General features: G+C 40.8%; 1 protein-coding gene across 1 annotated transcript; it reads left to right on the plus strand.

Annotated features, from left to right (window-relative positions):
- Window positions 1-1,057: 1,057 nt before the first annotated feature.
- pde9aa (phosphodiesterase 9aa) lies at window positions 1,058-25,383 on the plus strand. Its single transcript, XM_033987405.2, has 19 exons — window positions 1,058-1,353; window positions 5,461-5,531; window positions 6,017-6,094; window positions 6,774-6,817; window positions 8,957-9,011; window positions 9,808-9,878; window positions 14,770-14,854; window positions 14,934-14,994; window positions 15,174-15,248; window positions 16,478-16,564; window positions 17,352-17,456; window positions 17,944-18,026; window positions 18,447-18,603; window positions 18,997-19,110; window positions 21,798-21,902; window positions 22,978-23,106; window positions 23,811-23,906; window positions 24,475-24,535; window positions 25,193-25,383. Exons 1-18 carry the CDS (start codon window positions 1,291-1,293, stop codon window positions 24,523-24,525), a joined length of 1,530 nt encoding a protein of 509 aa, XP_033843296.1. The 5' UTR covers window positions 1,058-1,290; the 3' UTR covers window positions 24,526-24,535; window positions 25,193-25,383.
- The last annotated feature ends 729 nt before the right edge of the window (window positions 25,384-26,112 follow it).

Raw genomic sequence — 26,112 nt, forward strand, 5'->3', positions numbered from 1 at the left:
CAGCGGCAGACGCGCCTGTCTCCGCTCTCCTTATGAGGGTGTCAGTGTGGCCCATCATCTAAGACCTGGTTTGGGCATTAGTCCAGATTCAGTCCAGGTTTAGGCTTGGTTTAGTCCTGATTTAGTCCTGGCCCTTAATTGTTATCTCTATCTTAGACCTTGTTTGGATCTAGTTTAAGGTTGCATTGACACTTGCACAAACACGTATCAAATTTAGGAATAAACTGGCACGGTAGGCCTATTAAACACGGAACTAAGCGTGGATTAGATGTGAACTGAACCACGCTAGATCAGAACTAAACCAGGACTAGAACAGGACCAAACCATCACGACTAAACTATGTGTAAACCAGGACACAAGCCTGACTTACTCCTGGTTCGGTTTGGCACAGTTCGTGAATTTTGCTCCTACATAGACCGGATTAAAGTGTGCGCAATTGTGGTCTATCAGATAATTGGAACTGGTTTAGTCCAGGTTAATTATTGGTTTGGCCGTGGTTTGGACAGAGATTTAAATCAAAATCGGGCCAAAAATGTGATCAACACCGGAACTAAACCAAGACTAGACCAGAACTAAACCAAGTCTAGATCAGGACCAAGCCAAGTCTACATCAGAATTGAAATGGGTTAAAACCATAAGCGAACCAACCAGTACGCATGTATTCTTATTGACCTAACTGACTTACTTAACTCCAGGATCGTACTGATCCTGGTTTAGCCCAAGTGTGTAACTGTAGCAGGTACAGTCTATGGTCTAGACCTGGTTTTATGCTTTTACGTTTCAAAAAAGAGAAACTTGGAACTGTGAAACCTGTCCGTACCGTGCGTAAAACCACTTTTCGTCCATAATGAACCTGGTGAACGTAACCCATCGTATCAGCGCGCGTTTCTTCGCCCTCATTGTGATTGAGTCAAGTGTTTCTAAATGTGTAGGACCCTCACGCGCGCATAAACAATGTGACGCCCAGGGTAACCCGTGCGTGGGCCGGGTGACGTCACTGCGGCCGTGCTTGTGATTGGCGGAGCGCACTACACCTGCTTTTATCGCACCAACACCGTATCAAACACCACCGCGCACACCACAGCGAAACAACCGCTCCATCTGCGCGGTTTTGTTTTTTGTTTTTTTTTTATTTGCACGACAAACTACCGGATCTGCGCCAGGGATCCACGGCAGGGTCCGAGCTCCGCGCTGAGAGGAGAGCGGGGGACGGTCATGTTGTGTGGCCGCTGACAGTGCGTCTCTCTCGGGGTCAGAAGTGTTGAGGAGCTCCGCGCGGGGGGGACAGCGATGGGATCCGCTTCCTCGTCGTACCGCGTCATCTACCTAGACGTGGACGGACGCATCCAGAAGGTAAAGGGGGGCCCCGGGGTAGTGAGGGGTAGAGTCCGGGGTCAGAGCGGGGGTCAGAGCGGGGGTCAGATGATCAGGGGTCACTGTGCATGGTTTACAGAGCAGCGCCAAAAGTGGTCTGATAGCGATAACATGTGTTTCCTCAGATAGCGTATCGATTTATGGTTAAGAAGAGTTAATTATCTTTTTTATTTTATTTCCGTGCATGGACATTATACAAGGAGCCGTTGTCATGGTTTGGCCAAAAAGAACTAGCCAAAAATCATTAGCTAGCGAGGACTAGCTAAAAATCATTTTCAACTTCGAAATCAACCATTATTTGTGGGTTTCAGCTTTTTAAAAATAGCCTATATATAACACATTATTTTATCCATATATATATATATAACACTTTATTTTATTTTTTTCATACTTTAAAAAAAAAAAAAGAACTAGCCAAAAAGAACTAACCAAAAATCAGGACTAGCGAGGACTAGCCAAAAATCATTTTCAACTTCGAAATCAACCATTATTCCTGGGTTTCAGCGTTTTAAAAATAGCCTTATTTTATGCATATATATATATATCACCTTATTTTATTTTTCTCATACTTAAAAAAAATAATAATTTAAGCCTTTATTGTTATCCATTATCTCACGTTGCACCATACCACTGAAGCTAGTTCGTAAATTTTTATTTCCCATATGCGATATTTTGACGATTTTTTCCCACAAAGATATAAGCCTGATATTTAAATTGTTAATGCCTATGGCAACAGTGGAAATTTTTCATAATTCTGAAACCTTTATTGCTGTTTTTTGGAATGATCAAAAACAGGGACTGTTGTTATAGCGACTAAATATTATATCTTTTAAATGGGAAAACGTTCTCAAAATGTTGCATATAACAGGAAGTTAAAACCCATGAATAAAGCAAATACCCAGTTTGTTGTAAACGTTACCCAAGAATAACTTCTTGGCTAGTGCTAATTTTGATACAAAGGAATAGGTTTAATACTTAAGTTGATTCTGATTTTGACACCACAATTATAATTTTTTTAGTACTTGACTTTTCGTTTTCAACACAAAATAGAAGTACTTTCTTCATGATCTTTAAGTTCATGTGGTCTTATACTATTGCTGATAAACCTCAAGAGCATTATAAAAAACATTTAAAGGTCTTGTATTACACAAAATTGACTTTTGTGAGATTTCTGCCATGGTACAATGTTGTTACCTCCTCAAAAACATACCAGTTGTGCTTTGTTTCATTCACACATGTTTGAGTAATCTTTTATTATTAGTCTGTCTACTTCTCCAAAGCTCTGTTCAACCTTGTGACATCATGAAGCAGTAGTTTTCAAGTTAACAGCTACCTTTTATCTTTTGTTCAATAGAGCATTTTGCATTTCCAGTACTGAAATCAGCCAAATGTTTCTATTGAAGGTGTATGAAGTTTAAAAACACAGTGGAGCACTTCCTGTATTATCACATGACAGCACAAGGTGGAACAGAGTGTTTTCCATTTGAGAGAATAACCCAGCCTAAATATGCAGGGTTTGTTTGTTAAACATGTGAATTAAACAAAGCACAACTCCAGGTATGTTTGTCATGAGGATGCTCAAATAAGTACCTAGTTTTGATACTTGTTTCAGTATGAATTAGCGTTCTGATTTGTGATACTTTTGACAGCCCTACTCTGGACATAATCTAATGTGGGCTACATGACACTTTACACTGGCTTTGTTTACATGCACAGTAAAGTTTGATTATTATCTGATTTCCTTGAAGTTTATTTAAGGAATAATGCCGATCTGTTTAAAACCATGATCATAAAGAAATCACATTACTCTTATTTTAACAATCCTAAAAATCACAACAAAGAGCCGCAAAGTTGTCGATACCTCTGACCAAGATTTTATTTTATTTGTACTATAATTACTACACAATGCTGCAGAATCCTACAGGTATCACCAATTAAGAAAATAGGAGGATGGAGGAAGCACAGAGCAGTGGGCATTAGGGATGGGACGATATTAATATTTAGACTCACGATTATCGTGACCAAAAAAATTTCCATCAATGATATTATCACAATAATTATTAAACCAGTAGTATAATGGCAGTATAATGTCCTCATATGTGGACACCAGGACCTTGTAGAAAAACATGTATTGTGGCCACATATGTGGATGCCAGGTCCTTGGATGTTGTAGGTATTCAGATTAATGATTGTTGTAAAACCATGCACCACTACTAGCAAGCTGTACAATCAGCTATGCAAAATGCTGTTCAGCTAGCGCTAACCTAGCGATAGCAAAGTCGACACAAACACGGATTCATACAAATCCAATCTAACAGCAACTACATTCAATAGTTTATTTCAAATGGTATGATACTTACAATGGATGTTTTCGGTTCAAGTTTGTTAAACAATGCAGGACGGTTGTCTCGCAAATGTGCACGTAAGTGGCTGGTGTTTGGCCTCGAAGCCATATCTTTTTTTCGGCAGGCTCTGCAGATCGGTGGCTCATCTTCTTGGTTTGTTTTTCAAAGCCATAATAATTCCACACATCAGGCTTCACCTTCTTGAATGGAGGGTATAAATGTGCGCCATCACTGGGATCTAGATCCACTGCCCACTAGTCATGACAGTGACTGACGGTGATGAAGAACCATCCCCAATTCAGAATAGGCACAGAAGCTAACAGGTTTCATTGCTATGATAGAGGGCCCCCTTGTGGACAAACACCAGAACTAACATCTAAACATTGTATTGAAACTGGAAACATGAGGCAGTCTGGTTCCGTAAAGGCGATTATAATCATATGCGATGATCACGATTATTAAAAAATGCCACAAAGGATTAATTGCGGAACTTATCGTATATCGTCCCATCCCTAGGGGGCATGTGCCGGTAGCAGTGATAACAAGGATATATCATTCATTCGCCCAGGAGTGCTTTAAATAACAGTTTGATCGGTGGTCATCTGGACACTGTTTTTCTATCAAAAAGTTTCAGCTCCATCTAAAAGTCATTTTAAATTTGACAGAACTGGTTTTAAACACTGGGAATTTATCCTAATGTGAGTTGACTAGGCCCAGCTTCAAAGGGAGAAGTTTTAAAACTACTCTCTAAATTACTCAAACATGCATGAATCACTGTAAATACAACTTAGAGAGGGTAAATGAGAAGGGAAATTGTTAAACACTCTAAAAAGTCAATATCTCACCTTTAAAGGACTCTGATATTTATCCAAGTAACCACAGCACTGACAGCTAAATAAATAGCCTGCACAAATACAGAGCTAAAGGGCATGCACTAAGGGTCAATGCAATGGCTGCACTAGTGTCACACTATGGTATTTCACACTGGCACATATTGTTGCAACGCAAAATGTAACACCCCGGATCATGTGTGACCATGTTAAAGAATTACTCTGACATGCCCCTGATGGTATTCTGTTTGCAAAGGAGCCATATGTCATTTTAAATTCTATACATTTGTAAATGTGTTGAGATATAGCTTTTAGTGATGAGTTTCTCATTTGAGTTGCCAGATTTAATGGCTAAATTTAATGGTTGGTTTAAACCTAAAAGTACACTCTGTGATCTGAATGGTCACTAGCTAAACTCCAACACCTACAGAAAATCATGAATCAGTGCTAGTGCAGCCTCTGCAGCTCAGTGAGTGAATTCTGGAGCTTCTGTGCTTTCATATGAGGCGTGTCCCTGTTATTTGAGAAATTCGGGTAGGGTTAAAAATGTCACCTTGTCATTTTTCAACAATGAAATAATACATTATAATTTACATATGTTATAGTTTAATGGTGGAGTGTCTGAGGGTGGAGTGTGTGGTGGTGGAGTGTATGATGGTGAAGTGTGTAATGGTGGAGTGTGTGGTGGTGGTGGTGGTGGTGGGGTGTCTGATGATGGAGTGTGTGATGGTGGAGTGTATGATGGTGGAGTGTCTGATGATGTAGTGTATGTGATGCTGGAGTGTATGATGGTGGGGTGTCTGATGATGGAGTGTCTGAGAGTGAAGTGTGTGATGGTGGAGTGTATGATGGTGGACTGTCTGATGCTAGAGTGTGTGATGATGGAGGTTCTCATGGTGGTTGTGTTGCAGTTGGTGTTCAGCAGATATTGCAGCCCCTGTGACATCAGAGAGCTGTTCTGCACGGCTCTGGGACTGCCTAGGTATGAACCCACTACACCCATACCTACTCACACACTACGCCCACCCATAACACCCACACCCACCTACACCACACCTACTTACACACCCAACTACTCACAACACCAAACCCACCTACACCCTACCCACTCTACCACACCTACTACACCAAACCCATTACTCTGCACCCTACCCACGCACCACACCCTCTCACAAAACATCCACTATTCCTACCCACCCACATTCACCCTCACCATGCTCATTTCCCAGACCCACTGTTAAGCTAACAGACCCATGTACAAACCCACTCCCCACACCCACACTACACCCACTACATCCACCCACACCACCTACCAAAATTACATCCTATCCACTACACCCACACAATCACACACCCATCCTCTGTTTAGGCTCATCCGCCTGAACAGAGGATGGGTAGGTGCATCCTACACCTACTCGTGAGACAGCCTCAGCATTCTTATTCTGACCTGTCCATGTGTTTTTGCAGGAATACTAACCTGTCTCTGCTGGACTCTACCGGAGCTATGGTCTCCATCGACCCCACCATGCCCCACAACACAGAGCGGTAGGGAGGATAAATGTTGCCATGGTTCCTCGGTTCTTAGAATGTTTTTAGGGCCCCATGTTCTTGCAGTATCTAAAGCCTTCACCATTATAGATTAAAGACGGAATATTACACTTTTAGGGGGTATTAATTGCTAACATTATATATTGGTCACTATTGTTATATTTGACCTTTTATCATTTTGAAAATGCTATATTAACATGTTCAATAAGTTTCGGTCTGATTTGCTCTCCATGCTAAGTCACTCCCCCTTCATAATGCTATCACAATACAATCAGTGTGTATCCTAATAGCTAATGAAACTACTGCACAGCGCATCTTGCTTGTGAAGTTGTAGTGTATTGTTTTGTATGATGCTTTTGTATATTCATGAAAAATGGCCGTGCGGGAGCCTGGGTGACGTAGGCTTGTGGGTCGAGCCTTGGACAGAATCGTACTGCTAACCGTAACAAGATAGGGCCTGGGAGAGAGCACTAGATTACATTACATGCACGGATGACATAAAACTTCAGGCAAGTTTTTGATGAGGGAACATGGTAGAAGGTCCCTCAAATGCTCCCTCTTTAAGAACTCATACATATTAAATCTCTTTGGTTATTCTGCCACATGGACCCTTAGTGGTATCTCTGTGTGAGGTACCTGGGTGAGTGCTTCATGTGTAACAGTGTGTTCTGTGCAGGTCTGCATACAAAGTGGTCCCTCTGGGTGGAGGACAGCTGGCAGGTGAGTCCCTGCATTACAACTGCTCCTGTCATATCAACTAATGAGACTTAAAAGAGAAGAAAGAATTAAATGTCACTTTTCTTCATGGAGATGTTATTGTTTTTTCTAGAATGTTACACCATATTGTATTAAACATTAAATCATCCAGACAGTTACAGGTCAGGTCTGTGAAATGTAAGCAGTCGTGCTTACTTTATTAGTTTAATGTCATAGAGTGGAACATTCCAGGGGAAACAAAAAACATCTCCATTGAAGCAAGTGGACCCTCCACATGAAAAGCTTCATAGTGCACCTTTAAGTATTCTTATTGTACACCAAAGTACTGACAGTAGAAAGTGGCTCAGTGATAGAGCATTTGCCGAAGCTGCTGCAACTAGAGTGTGCTGTTGTGTCCTTGAGCAAGGCACTTAACATGTATATCCATATAAGACTAATGTTATGTTTTTCTGATCCCAGTATTTTTCCTGGTTGTAAACGTTCTCTTGGAGATTTATCTGGAATTAGACATCCCTGGTGGCACAGTAGGAGTGGAAATACATAGTCTCTTGAAGGTTCTCCTAGAGGTAAAGGTCCTCTTAGAGACAAAAGTTCTCTGGGAGCTTGATGTTCTTTAGGAGTTTCTTGAGGTAAATGTTTTATGGAGGTAGGTGTTCTCCTAGAGGTAGATGTTTACTTAGAGTTACTTGAAATTAAACATTCACTTGGAAGTACTGGCCTGTAAATAGAGGCTTTCCTTAGGTAGGTGTAGGTTTTTGTCTAGGGAGATGTTTACTTGGAGGACGTACTACTAGAGGTAAATGTTCTTAGAGAGGTTGAGGTCTTTGTGGGTCTTCTGACATAGTTGTTTTATGGAGGTAGAGGTTCTCCTGGAGGTTCTCCTGGAGGCTTGAAGCTAAACTTTCACTTGGAAGTAGACATTCACCTGGAGGTATTCTAATGTATGTAGAGGCTGTCCTGGAGTGGACATTCTCTTGGAGGTAAAGATTCTTATGGAGGTGAGGGTTCTCCTGGATGTAGATGTTTAGTTTGAGTTTAACTGGAGCTATTATAATGACTGTAGAGGATTTCTGAGATAGAAATTCTCCTGGAGGTATAAGTTCTCCTGAAGGGAGAGTATCTCCTAGAGGTAGAGGTTCTCCTAGAGATTCTTATGGATGTAAACACTCTTGTGGCAGCTGAAGATCTTTTGAGGAGTTTTTTGGAGGTAGCATTTCTTACTTGGCCAAAGATTTCAACTGGAGCAGTACTGTAGTGTAGGTATCATAGACTGTGTATATAAATGAACATAGCTAACACACTAGCCGCCTCAATAGGAAGTGATCATAGACATGCATCGGCCTCATAATTTTCGTCTTAAATATTTGTATTAACTCACTCTGCATGATCTTGGTGTTTTTATTTAGCAATTTTATCCTTAAGGGTTTCTCTGGAGGTATAGGTTCATCTGAAGGTAAAGGTTCTTGTGGAGGTAAAACTTCACATGGTGGTAGAGTTTCTCCTGTAGGTAGATGTTTACTTGAAAATAGATATTCACATTGGCACTGCAATGTAAATGTTTTTTTGAAGGTGGAAGTTTTACATTAGGAGATTGGGTTTCTTCTGGTGGTCTGGGTTTGTCTGGTGGTCAATGTTCTCATGGAGGTTAAGGTTCTTGATGTTCACCTAGACACAGAAGATGTCTTGCAGTATGCATGTGTGTTCGCCTAGTTATAGACATTATAACTTTGAACCTAGAGACACCTGGAGTAACAGAAGGAGGTATTAGATGGGCTTATGCCTTTCCCTATCACTGTAGCAAACATCGTCTTGTTGTTGTTCCCATTGCTTCATTCATGTCGTCATTTTATTGGCTCGCAGCAGTGAACTTTGACCAGTGTTGAGCCAATCAGATGGCACCTATAAAACTGTCAGCCTATTCCTACGATCTGATTGGCTTACATAACCTCAGTGTGTTCTGAACTCCAGGTTATTTTCTTGGTGCTGTAGTCCAAGTTCTGACCTGCTTTTCCCAATGGAGTGCTACTGTTTTGGAGATAGTTTAGACCTGGATTAGTCCTGGTCTAGTCCCGTTTAGTTCTAGATTAGTCCTTTGTTCACTTTTGTTATAGACTTGGACTACTAACAGCCGGTGTGTTGCAGATAAGGAGGAGCTCTTCCAAAATGTGCTGACTCAGGTGGCTGAGCAGTTCTCAAGGTAAGACCCTTGTTTTACAATGACCTCTTTCTTACAGGGGGGTTGCTGGTTTGATTCCCACTAGCCTTCCTATGATCATAAATGTGTGGGCACTGACCCATATCTGCATGCAATTGTAAACTCAGTGACGCTTTGTCTTGTCTGCAGTAGCACTAAGGACAAATATGAGAGAAAACATTTAACTTTTGAAATTAAAAAACATATGTTTTATAATCCAAATCATTTGTTTTTTTGTCTCTTTTGGGTGCTGAGAGAAACATCTTCCACCTAGTTCTTTTTAACACAGTGGGAGTAATTGAACATTTAAAAACATTTGAAGTAAACTGAAAGTGCTCGGAGTCAGCCAGGAAAAGGGAACGTGTATCTCTATGGTTCAGTCCCAATTTAGTCGTAGTTTAGTAGTGGTTTAGTCCTGGTTTAGTCTTAGTTTAACAAAATTCAGGTTTAGTTCTGGCTTGGCCCTTGTTTAGCTCTACTTTAGTCTGGGGTTTGTTCTCATTTTGCCCAGGTTTTTAGCCACTGGCTTAGTGAATCCCTGTTTAGTCCTGTTTTAGTCCTGTTATTTGTCCAGGTTTAAATTTTTGTTTAGTCCAAGAAGCTTAGTCCTAATTTAGCTCTTTTTAGTAGCTACTTTTTAGTTTAATCTTGATTTAGTCCTGGTTTAGTCCTGATTTAGTCCTGTTTGGGCCCAGTTTAGCTCTGGTTTAGTGTTGGTTTAGTCCTGACTTAGCTCTGGTTTAGTCCATAAATCACTGCGAAAAAATTCCATGATTTTACATGTTCCTGTCTCTTTCAGGGCATTCAAGATCAACGAGCTGAAGACAGAGGTGACCAACCGCCTGGCCATGTTGGAGAAGCGTGTGGAGTGTAAGTCATCTGCTCCACACTGGAGCGTCTGCCTGGGCTTTCATTTACATTTCAAAATGTGCTTCCAAATGCTACCTCATCGCACCCACCTGGCCCTGGGTTAAAGGTGCAATACTCAACTACATCTGCCATTTAGTTATTTAGACACTCTGAGCTTTAAGTCATGTAAGAATGTCGATAACATACCTGGAGTTGTGTTTTGTTTCATTCACACATGTTTGAGTAATCCTTTATTATTAGTCTGTGTATATTTCCAAAGCTCAAAATTCTCTGTTACACTTTGTGATGCCATGAAGCTGTGGTTAGAAGTTAACAGTTAACGTTTACCTTTATTTCAGTAGAAACTGGCAAAAAATACTACATGGTGGAACAGAGTGTTTTCTGTTTAAGGGAAGAACTCAGCCTAAATATGCATGGTTTGTGTGTTAAACATGTGTGAATGAAACACAACATAACTCCATCTTTTTGATGAGGAAACAACATTATAACAGATCAGAAAAAAGTGCAATATTGACCCTTTAAAGGAACAATGTGCTCCTACAGTTTACAAAAAGTAACTAGAATCACATTTTCTCATTCTCAGTATATGGACAGGCCATACCTCATGTGAAAGCTCAGAACCACCAGAATTCACTCACTGAGCTGCAGAGGCTGCACTAGCACCACATAATGATATAAAAGGTGCTGGGGTTTACATAGTGATGATTCAAATCAGTCCTTTTAGGTTTAAACCGACTAGATTTCAGATTGGATAATCATCTTGGGAGGGAAAAACTGGGAGATCATGCCCTATGTATTTGTAATTAAGAGTAAGAGAGAATTAGTTAATTGAAAACTGGCACTTTGACACTGGCAGGTGGAGATGTCAGGAGGAGGGACATATGATAGATTAGAATGGTCGGCGATGAGGTGGAGGACATGGAGAGGCTGAGGAGGCTGTTGGTTGTGCTGCTGTGGTTGAGGGAATAGGCACAAAACTCAAACACAGAATGCATTAGATGTGTTTATATGAATGGCCTTATGGGGGGAGTGTTAAAGCTGACAGGACAGATAGTGACCGAGGTGATAAGGTACAGAGAAAAAGTACTATCTGTCTAGTTAAAAGTGCACACAATGTACACATAGCTGCACGTGAACTGTGTCATTATATCAGGATTTATTTGGCTCCTAGTTAGGTTCATATCAATTAAATAGTATTCTGCATAGTTGGCTATGGTGCTGTGGCTTGAAGTGCATATGACAGGTTACTACTTATTTCACTAAAGTATAGATTTTTATAGTTTATAATTTACTTCCTGATCAGACACGGGTGGCTTACATGTCGAGGGAATTTCATAAATGTTACCTAATGACCATAATGTATCTGATTTCTTCCCATGTATTTGAGCAAAATGTGTCTTGCCCCAGTACAGATATATTGTATAAGATGCTCTTGAGGTCAAAATAAGTCAGCTGTGTCCTGTCTACATCTAATTAGAAAGCATTTGATTGTAATCAAGAACTGCACATTAGCATGCTAGTTGTTGTCAGCTTTAAACTCCCCACTGGTCTCTTAGAGCTGTGAAAAGTACTTATAAACTTATAATTAGGATCGGAATGCATAAGGTAAATGTCTGCTCCTGTCTGCTCCTGTCTGCTTCTCCATAAATGTAAATATAGAATAGTGCAGTTGAACATTGATCCGCTCTGTGTGTGAAGCTGCCGCCCTGCCATCAGAAGTTGCACAGATAAGAGTCCATAAAAGTGCTCTGTAAAAGCTGTTTTGAGCGTGCTGCAGAAGCACACCAACACACAACCAGGAATAAAGGGCCCGTCGGAGAGAAGGGGCTCGCCAGAGTTAAGGGGTTCACTGGAGTGAACAGATAATATCGTCATCTAAAATATCTTTGGCATAGTTTTCATCAATTTCATATTTTTGCTGACTAAAACTAAATAAAAACTAATCAAAATGACTAAAGTTAAGATTAACACTAACACATACATATAACGCAGAGATCAGTCTAATCGCCACTCCGTCTGTCACACTCAAATACGACTGTCCCATTAACCCGGGGAAATTCAAAGGTGGCCAAACTCACATCTTCATTCACTAATCTATTGAAAGAGTGTATGAAAAATATTATGTGTGTTATTATCCTTAATAATGACTGATTTCAGGCAGTGTCTTCAACAAAATTAGCTAATGAAACAGCAGCAACCAAAGTCCAGTTTAAACATTTATTGAAAGGATTATAGGGTGGGTTATTGGGCTTTTGGGAGGAGAGGCATGGAGCAGTGAACCCTCCTTACTATTACCGGTAGCTGTAAGATTCTGTCCAATACTCTGTCTACATCAATAATGCACCCACACGACAGTTCTCCACAAATACACAAATAGATCATACAAAACTGTACACAACAACTTCACAAACCTGATGCAATGTGTATTACTTTAATTAGTGGGATGTACACTGATTGTGCTGCAATAACGCTCTGAAGGGGGAGTGACCTAATGCATGGAGCAAGGGGAAGGGAGGCTCAGAGATCCAAAACAAAAGTGAAACATGTGAATCTGGCCTGTGGGGTATCCCAGGGGTCAATCCTGGGACCCCTTATGTTCAGTCTCTACATGCTGCCATTAGGCAAGTTAATATGCAATAATTTGTCCTACCACAACTATGCAGATGACACTATCTCACTGGCAGCAGGTGAATATGGACCAGTGATTCAATCTGCCGCTGCATCCAACAGATCAGTGTGTGGATGCAAACAACTTTCTCCAGCTAAACTCAGACAAGACTGAAGTCATAGGCCCACAGAAATAAATAGAAAGTGTCAGCAGTCCCCTCCGGTCTACCTCTATAAAACCTTCAAATCAGGCTAGGAAATTACATTTGTAGCTTTTAATCATCTAAAAACATTACAAAAATCCATGGTATATTGTCTAAACCAGACTTGAGGAGAGTTATCCATGCATTTGTCTCCAGTAGGTTAGACTACTGTAACGGTATGCTCAATGTAAAACAGACTTTGAATTACTTTCTGTATAAATTGTGCTATATAAATAAACTTGCTTTGCCTTGCTGGAGAGATGGGCTCTGCAATGTTGTGGTGTTGACAGAAACCATATAAGCTACAAATTTAGTGTAGAAATTTAGCCTTTAATTAGAAAACACACTTAGACTTACACTGACATGATTTGAACCACATTGTGTCCTTGGCTTTTGTATGCACTTAGACTCAGCCTGGATTATGTTTGGACTAGGCTGGCCTTTTTGGTGACTGTATAATTAGTAAGTCCAGCTTTAGTCCAGTGAAAGGTCGCCTCCCTCTTGGCTCCACTCAGCTGCCTTTAAGCATGTAACCGTGGCGACAAGAGTGAGGGGTCACCATGGAGACCACAGTGATGCAAGGATACACATTTGTGTGGGCAGAGGATTGCCATAGCAACCAGGTATCCAGGCACTTAGCATCTGAGGTCCCTTTAACAGGCAGCTGACTGACAACAAGCTTCTTCACAAATTAACATTCAGACAGTGCAAAAAAGTGGCATATGCAGCGAAACGCTTGCCTGATAACCAGAAGATTGTTGGTTTCAGTTTCATAGTGCAAATGACAGGTTTTCATGCTTTTGTAATGATTAGACTGCTTGGTTTGGTGCTAAATATTTTTCATAGTTTTACATCCGTTGAGTGGCAATTTATGGAGGAAGTAACGCTGAATTGTAAAACAGAATCCCTCTACCTTTGTCATCAACACGGAAAACTAGATCCAAAATGCAGAGGCATACGCACAAAGAAGGCATTTTTCTGACAGTTTAAACCTTCATTTAACATAATGACGGTCTTGTCATTTTTTATTTGTCTAATCATACCTACTGTGCAATTTAGACAGGTTTTGGCAGTTGTTAACTTTATGGTTGCTAGGTAACAGTTATGAAATTACCTCTTTGTATCAGGGCTGTAGATACTTTAATCTCAAAGGAAATTTTACGAAAAGTAGTCAACCAAAGAAATTCGTGGTGGTCTAAAGACATGTCTTGCCGATCGAGTAGTCGACTAAAAAGAGGACGTGGCAAAAGCTCTTAAATTATCAGGCATCTCTATGTATTTGACCCAAACTTCTCTCACAAGACTACTCCTGCAAGCTACTAGGAAACAATGTACATGTATAAAGATAGATTAAACTTTTTACATATAAATACAAAAGAAAATATCAAATCTTTGGCTAACTCCCTCTTTCCGTCACTCACATCTCCTTTCTGCTTTTGTTCCATATAAATCCTTATCATGGAAATAAAATGATTAGTTGACCAATAAGAATTTTTGGTTGGCTAAGAACCCATTGACCAATTAATCGACTAAATGACTAAAGGACTTACTTTATATGTCATATCTGCATGCACAAAAGTACATTTTTTGTAAAAATATAACAATATATGGCCAAATACCCTTGTTAAAGCTTGATCTCATCAGGTCTCAGAAGCTAAGCAAGGCTGGGCCTGGTTAGTATTTGGAGACTGCTAAGAACTACTAAGAGACTGCTAAGCTGACACAGTGGGGTGCTGCTGGCAAAAAACTTGTTGTGTCCTAAGGCAAGGCTCTTCACCCACATTGTATGAATGTGGTTTTGTGAGTGATTGGTCGTTGATGGTACAGATTGGCCCTGCTTTTGTCAGTGTGCCCCAGAGCAGCTGTACTACAGCTATAATATTATCTTACCAGTGAATGGAGTGAATGAAAAATGCACAAAATTGTAACGTGACTTTGAGCATCCGTTTTAATGAAATTAATCTAACGTTTCATATATCCACTTTAGATTATGACCTTGTATTCTTGTTTGACTGTACATGTCCTCTCACCTGTTTCTTCTGTCTCTCTTGTCTCGTCTGTGTCTTCTGTGTCTCTCATAGTGGAGGGGATGAAGGTGGTGGAGATAGAGAAGTGCAGAAATGACATAAAAAAACTTCGAGAGGAGATGGCATCACGGAACACCAGGTACTCAGAGCCTCACAGAAGGTCCAGCTTGACTTCTATATCTGACCTACATGTTGATCCATGTCTGTGTCTCTTGTAGTAACTTCCTGGAGGACAATAAGAAGCTGACCCCACGCAGAGATGTGCCTTCGTATCCAAAGGTACATGTGGAATCACGCTGCCATCTTCTTTTTTAAATATAAGATTAGCCTGTTCATTTCTCTGATTGGTTGTCAGTCTCCTACCAGTTTACTTGGCTCAGAGAAGCATACTAGTTTGTTTGTGTAGAACAGGGAGACCTTCAGTAGGCTCTTCCAACATTGTTCTTGTCCTGCTGCAGTACCATCTGTCCAAGGAGACAGTGGAAGCCCTGAGGCTGCCCACGTTTGACGCCTGGCAGTGGGAGCCCAACGAGGTGAGAGTGAGCTCATGTACACAGTAACATCCAGAACTGAGCACAAAAACTTTTATGCCCATTTAATCCTCACTATCATGATATAACAAGCTACAGCTGTAACCTTTCTCATGATCATGGATCTATAATAAAAACTGGATAAGACATTCTGTCTGGTGCGAGATCAAGGTTGGATTTTGTAGGGATTCTTCTTTCTTTTCACATTTTTAAATCTTCAAAGTGCCAAAAAGTTAGCTTTCTAAGATTTAGCCTAGCACTGCTCTGAGCCCACGCTAGCGCCGCTCTAGCCGCTTTATTCTGATTGGTCACAATTGATCAGTGCTCATTTCTGACGTCACACCACGGGCTGTAGCCTGTCTTTGGGAAGTAATGTGGAAGCAAAAAAAATGTTTGGGGCATTTTGTGCCAGTGAGCACAGGTCATTGAAAACATGACACATTTTTGGTTCAGCTCTTTATTATCTTATTATATTTCCATGCTCACACCAGTTTGATATGTGTAGCACTCAGTGTGAATTGGTTGAAGCATCAAAACAGCAGAACAAGCTGAAAAATCTAACTTTAGTTAAATCCAGCTGAGAGAAAAACAGTGACATCTTCCTTGTCCACAAAGGACTTCCCTCTGATAGACTATTTTTGCTAAAATAGGCTGAAGTATGTCTGTTGGCGTCTCCATGTTTGTTTTGATTTGTTTGGGGGCTTCACCTTTGGCTGAGCCCAAACCACAATGCTGCTCTGTGATTCATCTGAACCACTGGTGACCCTGGCCCAATTGCGACAGCAGGAGCCGGTCCAGATGGATTCTTGTGAGTTTGTGAAATCACAAATATCGGAGGAATCCATCTATCTGGCCAGTTATTCCAATATTAATATCATTCTGTGTTTTTACAATGAAATTACAAGATGGCAGAGCATCACTCTTGTTGAAACATAATGCCATCTGCCTTTCTCCATTTGCGTTCTATGGCATTCAACTCGTCTTTCTTTCATTTATTCACCTGTTTGTATTGCTCAATAAAAACTTGGGTCTTGCTTGTCTGCATGGAGATAGTTATAAGTTTAATTCCCTATTGTGAAACATTCTAGGCAAAGCAATAACGTCTCCATGGAGACAAGTAGGTGACAGAATCTCCCCAGAAAGGTTACACAGGCACTTTTAAAGTTGATGACAGGTTGCCTGTCGAGGGCAGTAGTGTAATACTGTACCTGATGCCTGTTCTTCCTTTACAGATGTTGAGCTGTCTGGAGCACATGTACCACGATCTGGGTCTTGTCAAGGACTTTAACATAAACCCCATCACCCTCAAGCGTTGGCTGGTGAGAGCACAACATATCTCCTCCTGGTTCCTTTTGGCTACTCTAGGTTCCTCTTGGATCTTCTATGTTCCTCCTGGTTCTACCTTGTTCCCCTTGGTTCCATCATGTCCCTCCTGGTATCTTCTTGTTCCTCTTGTTTCCATCATGTTCCTTCTTGTTCCTCTAGGTTCCACCATGTTCCTATTGGTTCCTTCTGGTTCCTCTTGGTTCCCCTAGGCTCCTTCTGGTTCCTTTAGGTTCCCCCTGGTTCTTCTTAGTTTCTTCTTGTTCCTCTAGGTTCCTCCTTCTACAAAACAGTTCAATGAAAAACACATTAGCTATCTTAGGTTTCAGCTTCCTGTTTATAGGTGACATTTTGAGAACCATTCAAAAGAAGTAAAATATTGTTTTGAATTGTTAATTCAACGCAGTGTAGGGCTGAACATTTTTGCTTTAAAAAATATTCTGTTCACATTTTAAAGCCTGTCTAGGAGCATTAACCCCTGAGAGAAGACTGATCAATTTTAAGATAATCCAAGAATCTCATGCATTTCAGAATATGTTTGTAGAGGTCTAAACTACAGGATTAACAGCTTTTATACATGTCTAGACACAAGATTTTGTAGTTTCAAATTGTGAATTGTTCAATTAGATTTCATTGTATACAACAGTGCTATTTTTTCATTCCTCTGAAACCCATGGATATAGTGCAGAGTGGTTAGCATCAAGGTAGCATTTTAGCAGACACTAAATATGATAGAGGCAGAGCGTAAACTGTAGCTAACTGTGGCTAACTGTGTGTATACAGCTGTGTATCCATGACAACTACAGGAACAACCCCTTCCACAACTTCAGGCACTGCTTCTGCGTCACCCAGATGATGTACAGCATGATCTGCCTGTGCAATCTGCAGGTAAACTGGACCAAATTAGACTGAACCTGCCCTAAACTGGACCAAACCAGATATACACGATGGTCTGCCTGTGCAACCTGCTGATGAATTGGACAAGACCTGAAGAAACCAAACCAGACTAATCTGAACTAAACTAGACTATACCAGACCTAACCCTACCAAAGCATACTAAACCGGATTAAACAAGACTATACCAGACCATACCACATCAGACCTAAACTGAACCAAACCAGAGATAGAGCATGATTTATCTCTACAGTACAACATTTTTCCCTGTTGGGTCCAGATTTGAACCCAGTTTAGTCTTGATAGTGGATCCCCCTGGTTTGGTCCTGTCCAAAACCTGTATTGGTTCTGGTCTAGTCCAGCCTAACCCTAACTCACGATAACATATTCAAACATAAAAGTACACCGGGATTAAATCAGACTAAACTGGGCCTAAACCAGGACTAAAGAGGTCTAAAGGGCATTTGTTTGTGTGTTTCAGGAGAAGTTCACGCAGGTGGACATTCTGATCCTGATGACAGCTGCAGTGTGCCACGACCTGGATCATCCTGGATTCAACAATACGTATGTCTTCACTGTTTTAATATCATAAAGTTTTACCTTTTTCCAAAACATACTAGGAGTTAAATCTGCAGAGGCCTGAAAACACTTTGTTGTTTTCATCTCCTCTCATGTCCCTGTCCCCTCCCACTCAAGGAAGCAATGACCAATCACAAAGCCCGCCTTATGCATATTATACAAAATCAACTTTTAGTTACTTTCATCTTTATATGTTATGATGATTTTCTTTCATCATTAGCTTACTAAAACTTGTATTTTCAATGATTCATGCCTGTTTGAGTAATCCTTTATTGTCCTACATTTGAGACTTGAGTTGCTTTCACCTACCATCTCCACCCACTGCTCTGTAATTAGTTTGATTCTGTGAAAAATTCAAACTCTCGATCATATATGTAGGGCTAAAAATGCCACTTGTGTGTGCAGGTACCAGATAAACGCACGTACAGAGCTAGCAGTGCGCTACAATGACATCTCACCTCTGGAGAACCACCACTGCGCTGTGGCCTTCCAGATCTTCTCCCAGCCAGACTGTAACATCTTCTCCAGCTTTGACCCTGAGGCCTTCAAGCAGATCCGACAGGTGCAGGAACAGGACCTAGACTGGGTGCAGGACCAGAATCTAGTTTTGTCCTGGTCTAGTATAGGTTTATTGCTGGGTTAGTCCCATTTCCACAACATAGGAAATATAGGACCTTATAAGGACTACATGAGAACTACAGTATGACAAAATACGTACTACAGTAGGAAGACAGTTATTTGGTTTGTTCTTGCTCAGACTGTAGGTCTGGGTTCCTGGCAAGCATGACGTTTATTCTGGGCGCAGACATGACTTGTTAGGACTACGTAAGAACTGCAGTAGGACTACAGTAGGGCTACATTCATGACTACATATGGACAACAGGACTACAGTAGGAGTATAGTAGACCTACAGTAGGACTACCTGAGAGTGGTTCTGAGTATGTCTGTGTTGTAGGGGACCATCACGCTGATTCTGGCCACAGACATGGCTCGTCATGGGGAGATCCTGGACTCCTTCAAACAGAAGGTGGACAACTTTGACTACTCAGACGAGGAGCACGTCACCTGTGTGAGTGTCCTACACAGGGCCAGGACATAGGGGCAAAATATGGATCAGCATTTTTTCCTCACATACAGTGAGAACAATTTTCAAATAAAAAAAGAGAGTAATAACAGAACTGAATGTAGCTTGTGTCTTAACATGGAGGTAGAGGACAAATACAAGTTTTTCTCATTCTCATTATACAGATAGGCCATGCCTTACATGAAAGCTCAGAACCTCCAGAATTTACTCACTGAGCTGCAAAATCTGCACTACCACAGATTAATGATAGGCTGCAGCTGCTAGAGCAGGGGTCACCAACCTTTTTGAAGCTGAGAGCTTCATCATGGGTACTGAGTCATACGAAGGGCAACCAGTCTGATACACTCTTCTGAAATAATACATTTGCTCAGTTTGCCTTTAGTTATACATTATTAATAATGATTCATGATAATCATCTATGTGAAGACACTGATCACATTAATGATCTCTCACAATATTTATCAGCAATGACAGCAAGGTGGGAAACAGATATCAATATTCAGCACTTTAACTTTATTAATCTTAGTAAATGTTACATTTTCAGATGATCACTTACATCACTACATCTCATAGGAAAAGTGTCCCATTTTCACCAGCCACAGACAAACCTTTTTCACAAAATATACTATGTTGGACCATGGTTCAAAAAGTTACTAATTAACTAAAGTTAAAGAAAAATAAATTTACATATTTTAAAATAAATTTCTTTTTTTGTGACTTTTTCGCTGGTTTCATGAAAAAATACTTGCTTACCCAAAGCTGCCTTTAGTTCAGGGCTTGTTCTGCACCCTTGTGCTTGAATATGGTGTTCATTATGGACAAGCTGTGACCAGCACAGAAGTCCAAATACCACTCAGGTTCATATCACGGAGGCCATTCTTCCTTATCACCTCTGTCACTGGCGTTGACCACGAGGGCATTGAAGTCCCCAGGTAGAACAACGGAGTCCCCGGTCGGTGCACTGTCTAGTACCCCTGCGAGGGACTCCTAGAAGGCCAGGTACTCTGCACTACTGTTTGGCCCGTAGGCCAACCCAACAGTGAGAGACAGTTCACTGGACTGAACTTCACAGTGGAGGATCCAACTCTTCTCAAGGAGTTGGTTAACAGAGCCCAAGCTGTGCGTTGAAGTGAGCCGTACTATGTCTAGCCGGTACTTCTCAACCTCCTGCACAAGCTCAGGCTTTTTCCCCCAGCAAGGTGAAGTTCCACGTTGCCACAGCTAGATGCTGTGTCTGTGGACAGGATTGCCTAGACACCCATCCCCGGCAGCCAACTAGGCCTCTTTGCACCTGACCCTTATGAAAAGCTTTGTGGGTGGTGAGCCCACAGGAGGGTGGACCCACATCGTCCTTTCGGTCCTGTGGGCAAAGGCCCAGCCACTAGGCACTTGTTTTCAAGCCTCAACCCCAGGCCTGGCTTCAGGGTGGGGCCCTGGCTATGCCATACCGGGCGACCTTGTATGCGACCGGGCGTGTTGTATAACTATTCATAGGGGTATTGTGCACTGCTCTTAATCTGACCCGTCACCTAGGACCTGTTTGCCATGGGAGACCCTACCAGGGGCAAAATGCCCCTGGCAACATAGCTCCTAGGATTATTCGGGTACGCAAACTCCCCCACCACGATAAGGTGGCAGTTCAAGGGGTAGCATTGCAGTTGTTAAATACTACTTAAATACTATATTTGATTTGAACATGTTTACCATGTATCTGGGGAAATAGAAAGGTCAAGTTACCTTTCAGTTATTGCCATTTAATACCAAAATGGTCAAATTTCTCCCTCCTAAGTCTCCAAACAGAGGTGGGTACAGTAGCCAAAACTTGTACTCAAGTAAGAGTAGCGTTAATTCAAAATAATATTACTCATGTATAAGTATAAAGGAGTGGTCCAAGAAATGAAGTAAGAGTAAAAGTGTATTTGGGAAAGCTACTACTACTCAAGACAAAACAGTAAATAATGCACACAATCTGGTATTTCCAAACAGATACAAAAATGAGACAAACTAAATCATATCTGAAGGAGTGGGGTAAAAAACACAAATGTTCACATCATTTAATATTGTCTTTTTGACTTTTGTCACTTGTGTACTTGTATACTATACTCACAGTGGGAAGCGTAACCACAACTTTAGTCAAGTAAGAGTACTGTTACTTCAATAAAAATATGACTCAAGTTGGATATCTAGTAATGGCCAAAGTTAAATCTGTCAACTGGACAAAACGTAGGTGTGAAGGGGTTTCACTGCTCATTCAAGCTTCTTTATGGATCAGACCTGGATGACTGAGGGATTACGCAGACACAAGTAGGAGTAAGTATGCTGCTAGAAAGTACACTGAAAAGTACAATTTCTTATAACTGAGTACTACTCACCTAATGTCTTTACTGTGGATTAGCTGTAGACATCATTTAAAACACTTAAGTTGATCACTTGACCATTAGTAACAATGGATCTCCATCTTGGTTATAATTTGATACTTGCACAAACATAAATCTTGCTCTTGGGATGTGGCTAGTTCACGTGCCTGTGTCAATGGTCTCTGCCAAACACAGCTTAGTCTTATCACTTTACAGTCCCATTCTGTTTGATAGTTTTTATTGAAAATTATACTTTTTATGATTTTATTCTTTTATTAGTCAACATAAACATGAGCTGATTTTGCTTCTGCACAGCTGAAGATGGTGCTGATCAAATGCTGCGACATCTCCAACGAGGTACGGCCCATGGAGGTGGCTGAGCCCTGGGTGGACTGCCTGCTCGAGGAGTACTTCATGCAGGTACTGAACCAGAACTAAAGCAGGACTTAAGCAGGGCTAAACCAGAATTGTACAGAGGACTAAACCAGGACTAAAATAGGACTAAACAGGATTGAATCAGGACTAAAATAGTACTAAACAAGTCTGGCTGAGCCCTGGGTGAACTGCTAGCTTGTGAAATACTTCATGCAGGTAATAAACCAGGACTGAACCAGGACTAAACCAGGATTAAACCAGGATTAAACCAGGACTAAAACAGAATTAAACCAAGTCTGAACCAGGTCTAAACCAGGACTAAACCAGAACTGAATCAGGACTAAAGCAGCGCTAAACCAGGACTATGCAAAGACAAAACAAGGGGTAAACCAGGACTAAAACAGAATTAAACCAAGTCTGAACCAGGTCTAAACCAGGACTAAACCAGAACTGAATCAGGACTAAAGCAGCGCTAAACCAGGGCTATACAAAGACAAAACAAGGGGTAAACCAGGACTAAACCAGGACTAAACCAGAATTACGCAAAGACTAAACCAAGGCTAAACTAGGGCTAAACCAGGACTATGCAAAGACAAAACAAGGGGTAAACCAGGACTAAAACAGAATTAAACCAAGTCTGAACCAGGTCTAAACCAGGACTAAACCAGAACTGAATCAGGACTAAAGCAGCGCTAAACCAGGACTATACAAAGACAAAACAAGGGGTAAACCAGGACTAAACCATAACTGAATCAGGACTAAACCAGGACTAAACCAGAATTACGCAAAGACTAAACCAAAGCTAAACCAGGGCTAAACTGGGACTAAACCAAGACTAAACCAGAATTAAACCAGGACTAAAATAGGTCTAAAATAGGACTGAACCAGGACTGAATCAGGATTAAACAGCACTAAACCAGGACTGTACAAAGACTAAACCAGGGCTAAACCAGGACTAAACCAGGATTATACAAAGACTAAACCAGGCCCAAACCAGGGCTAAACTAAGAATAAACCAGCACTAAACCAGGATTAAACCAGGACTACACCAGGATTAAACTAGGACTACACCAGGATTATACCAGGACTATACCAGGCCTAAATGTTTGCTTGTGTGCAGAGTGACCGGGAGAAGACGGAGGGCCTCCCTGTGGCTCCCTTCATGGACCGAGAGAAAGTGACCAAACCCACAGCTCAGATCGGCTTCATCAAGTTTGTGCTCATCCCCATGTTTGAGACCGTCATGAAGGTACTGACACAGAGTACTGCAGACACAGACAGACATGTGTACAGAGTGGATCATAGACTGTATGTATAAGTGGATATAACTAACCTGGACGTAGCTGATCTGGTCATCTTCTCCTGATTGGCTCTTTGGTTGCTATGAAAAACGTGTCCATAATTCCAAATACAGAACTAAATGAACCACTATTGATACTTTGAAGTAACATCGCACGGGAGGGTTCTACATATGTATCTATGGTGGAATGTTCAGCAGTTACTATGGTGGCATAATGCACACATTAGCAAACACTGCCAAACAGTTTTAAGATTGTCTCAAATCTCAAGAAAAAACACCAAATGTATTTAAACAATACATTTTCTAACTAACTGAAAAAACTGTTGGCTGATGCATGTAACTTTAATGTTATTTAACAGCACAAATTGGCTCACCTGTTGTAGTTCAGTTCTTTATGGTGAGTTAAAATAAAGGTCAGATTAGAGTCAAACTTGATTAATAGGCCAACAGATAGAACAGTGGCTTCATTTAGCTTCATACCTCCAGGGAATGTTAATGACATCCACTGTGTCAGAAACTATCAATAACTGCTAGACTCAACAACAGGGTACAGACAGGGCAGAGGGCATGGAGCTAGGACACTGACGGGGCATGAATCAAATTATTAATAGCCTGACAACATTCAGTGTTCTCTTTGTGTTTTTGTCCCTCAGCTGTTCCCTCAGATCGAGGAGGCCATGGTGCAGCCTCTCAGAGAGTCCAGAGACCGCTATGAGGAACTCAAGCAGATCGACGACGCCATGAATGAGGTAATACTAAACAAGTACTGCATGAATACTGCATAAATAGTGCACTAGTATTACAGTAGATGAAGAACTCAAGCAGATCAACAACACCATGAACTAAGTAATACTATACAAATGCTGCAGGCTGACACCATGAACAAGGTACACGCACTATACTGTTCAAATACTGCAAAAAACTGAACTTCAAATACAACACAAGCACTCCACCGATACTACAGTACACAAGAAGCTCAAGCAGATTGACAGTGCCATGATTGAGGTGTGTGCACCCATGCTGCACTGCATAAATACTGCAGTGGTACTACATGAGAAGCTCAAGCAGAATATCCCATTGAATGAGGTTGTAATCTGTAAAATGAAATATTTCAGAGTTCTACTCATTCAGAATAACCAAAGTTTTCATACTAATAGACTTACTTGGGTTATAGATCAGATATCTGCAGGACAAAGAGCATATAATCTGATACAAAAGAAAAGAAAAAGACATAACACCAACACAAAGTCACTCCAATATACTTTATATCTGTACTCTGAGATCATTCAAATTTATAGCCCCCTCTGTGACCCTCAGGTGCAGAAGAAGAAGAGCGAGAACCTCACCATGGGAAGCAAGAAGAAGTGAGAGTGACGAGGTACATGCACACACAGACTTGCACGCACGCACATCGACATTCATATTAATTGAGTATTTGATTTCTTTGATCAGGAACACACGAAAAACCATTCACACTTTGTCTAACTACAGTGGCTCTGGTACAGGACCTTGGGCCACAACAAAGAGAATATTTATTTATCTTACAATGGGGACATTCCGTTGTGTTGCAACAGTTCAAGAACAGCAATACAATAGATTACAATCAAAAATAATTTTAATAACCATTAAAAATCATGTAGAACAGTCCTACTATTTTTATCAAGATAATGAAAAAAAAAGAAAAAACAAGATACTATCTTTTGCCAATATTGTCTGCCCCTAAATTCAACACATTTCTCAAACCTCAAAACATCTAACACTTGATTTTAACCAGGACTAGATTAGGACTAACCCAGGTCTAGTGCATCCAACACTTTTGTTTTGAACCAGGACTAGGTTAGGACTAAATCAGGACTAACCCAGTTCTAAAGTAGGTCCGACCCAGGACTGACCCAGGACTGACCCAGGATTAACCCAGGTCTAAGCAATGTCTAACTGAGGTTTTAGTCCAATCCAGGACTAACCCAAGTCTAATCCATTTCCAACCCAGGTCCAACTCAGGTCTAACACAGATCTACCCTTGTTGTGTTTGCAGCACAGTGAATGTAGAGGGAGGACGTGCCTTGTGATCAGAGACCAGGGAACAGAAACCAGGGACCAGACCTGTGCTCCGTCGGACAGCCTCAGGACCGCCTCAGGAACCCCTTCACCTGTTTGTTTTTTTACACTTTGTACAGATTTTTAGTGACTTGATCTTTGCTACAAAAATAAAGTTTTGTCAAAAAACATATATGTTGTGTTCTCTGTCAGAACTTAAAACAGAATCTTGTCTTGCCAAATGCTTTGGGCTTTCATTCATTTAATGCGATTTTGTTTTCATGCCTGGTCTCCAAGATGATTAGTTTTGCCTGAAATGTTTGGTATTAAACATGTCCATCTTGCATTTATTCAATTACAGATGTTTTTTATTCCTGAAAAAAAATACTTGAAAAGCACATATACTTACTGTGAGCAGGCTTGCCTTAACATGGATATGACCTGTAACTTCACCTTGTCCCTATGGAGATAAATAGTAGAAGAGTTACACAGTGCATCTTTAAATACTATCAGCTACTATAGGGCTGGAACGATCTGTAATGAGGCAAGCACATTTCAGGTCAAAACTCCCTCCTATAACATTTTGTCCAGTTGACAGATTTTATTTTTCTTTTGCTATGGAGACCTGGACAACTGAGAACTGAACTGAATCATTGTTTTTTCTAGCCTTTTTGTCTATTTTTGTTTTCTAAAATCATGAACTCGATCAAAACAAGCCCCTCAGCCTTTTAAGCAGGTCACAAACAATAATAAAAATGGTTTACCAGTTCAAAAATGTAGTGAAATATAAAGTAGATTCCTTCTCTCAAATGTAGTGAAGAAAATGTAAAAAGTTTCCTTTTAAAATGTACTGAAGTACTGTTACACATTTAATCTATGTATAATTAGTGCTTAAATATAGTTGTGATCGAAGGTACT

This window comes from Periophthalmus magnuspinnatus, chromosome 21, assembly GCF_009829125.3.
Source record: "Periophthalmus magnuspinnatus isolate fPerMag1 chromosome 21, fPerMag1.2.pri, whole genome shotgun sequence".
NCBI lineage: Eukaryota > Metazoa > Chordata > Actinopteri > Gobiiformes > Gobiidae > Periophthalmus > Periophthalmus magnuspinnatus.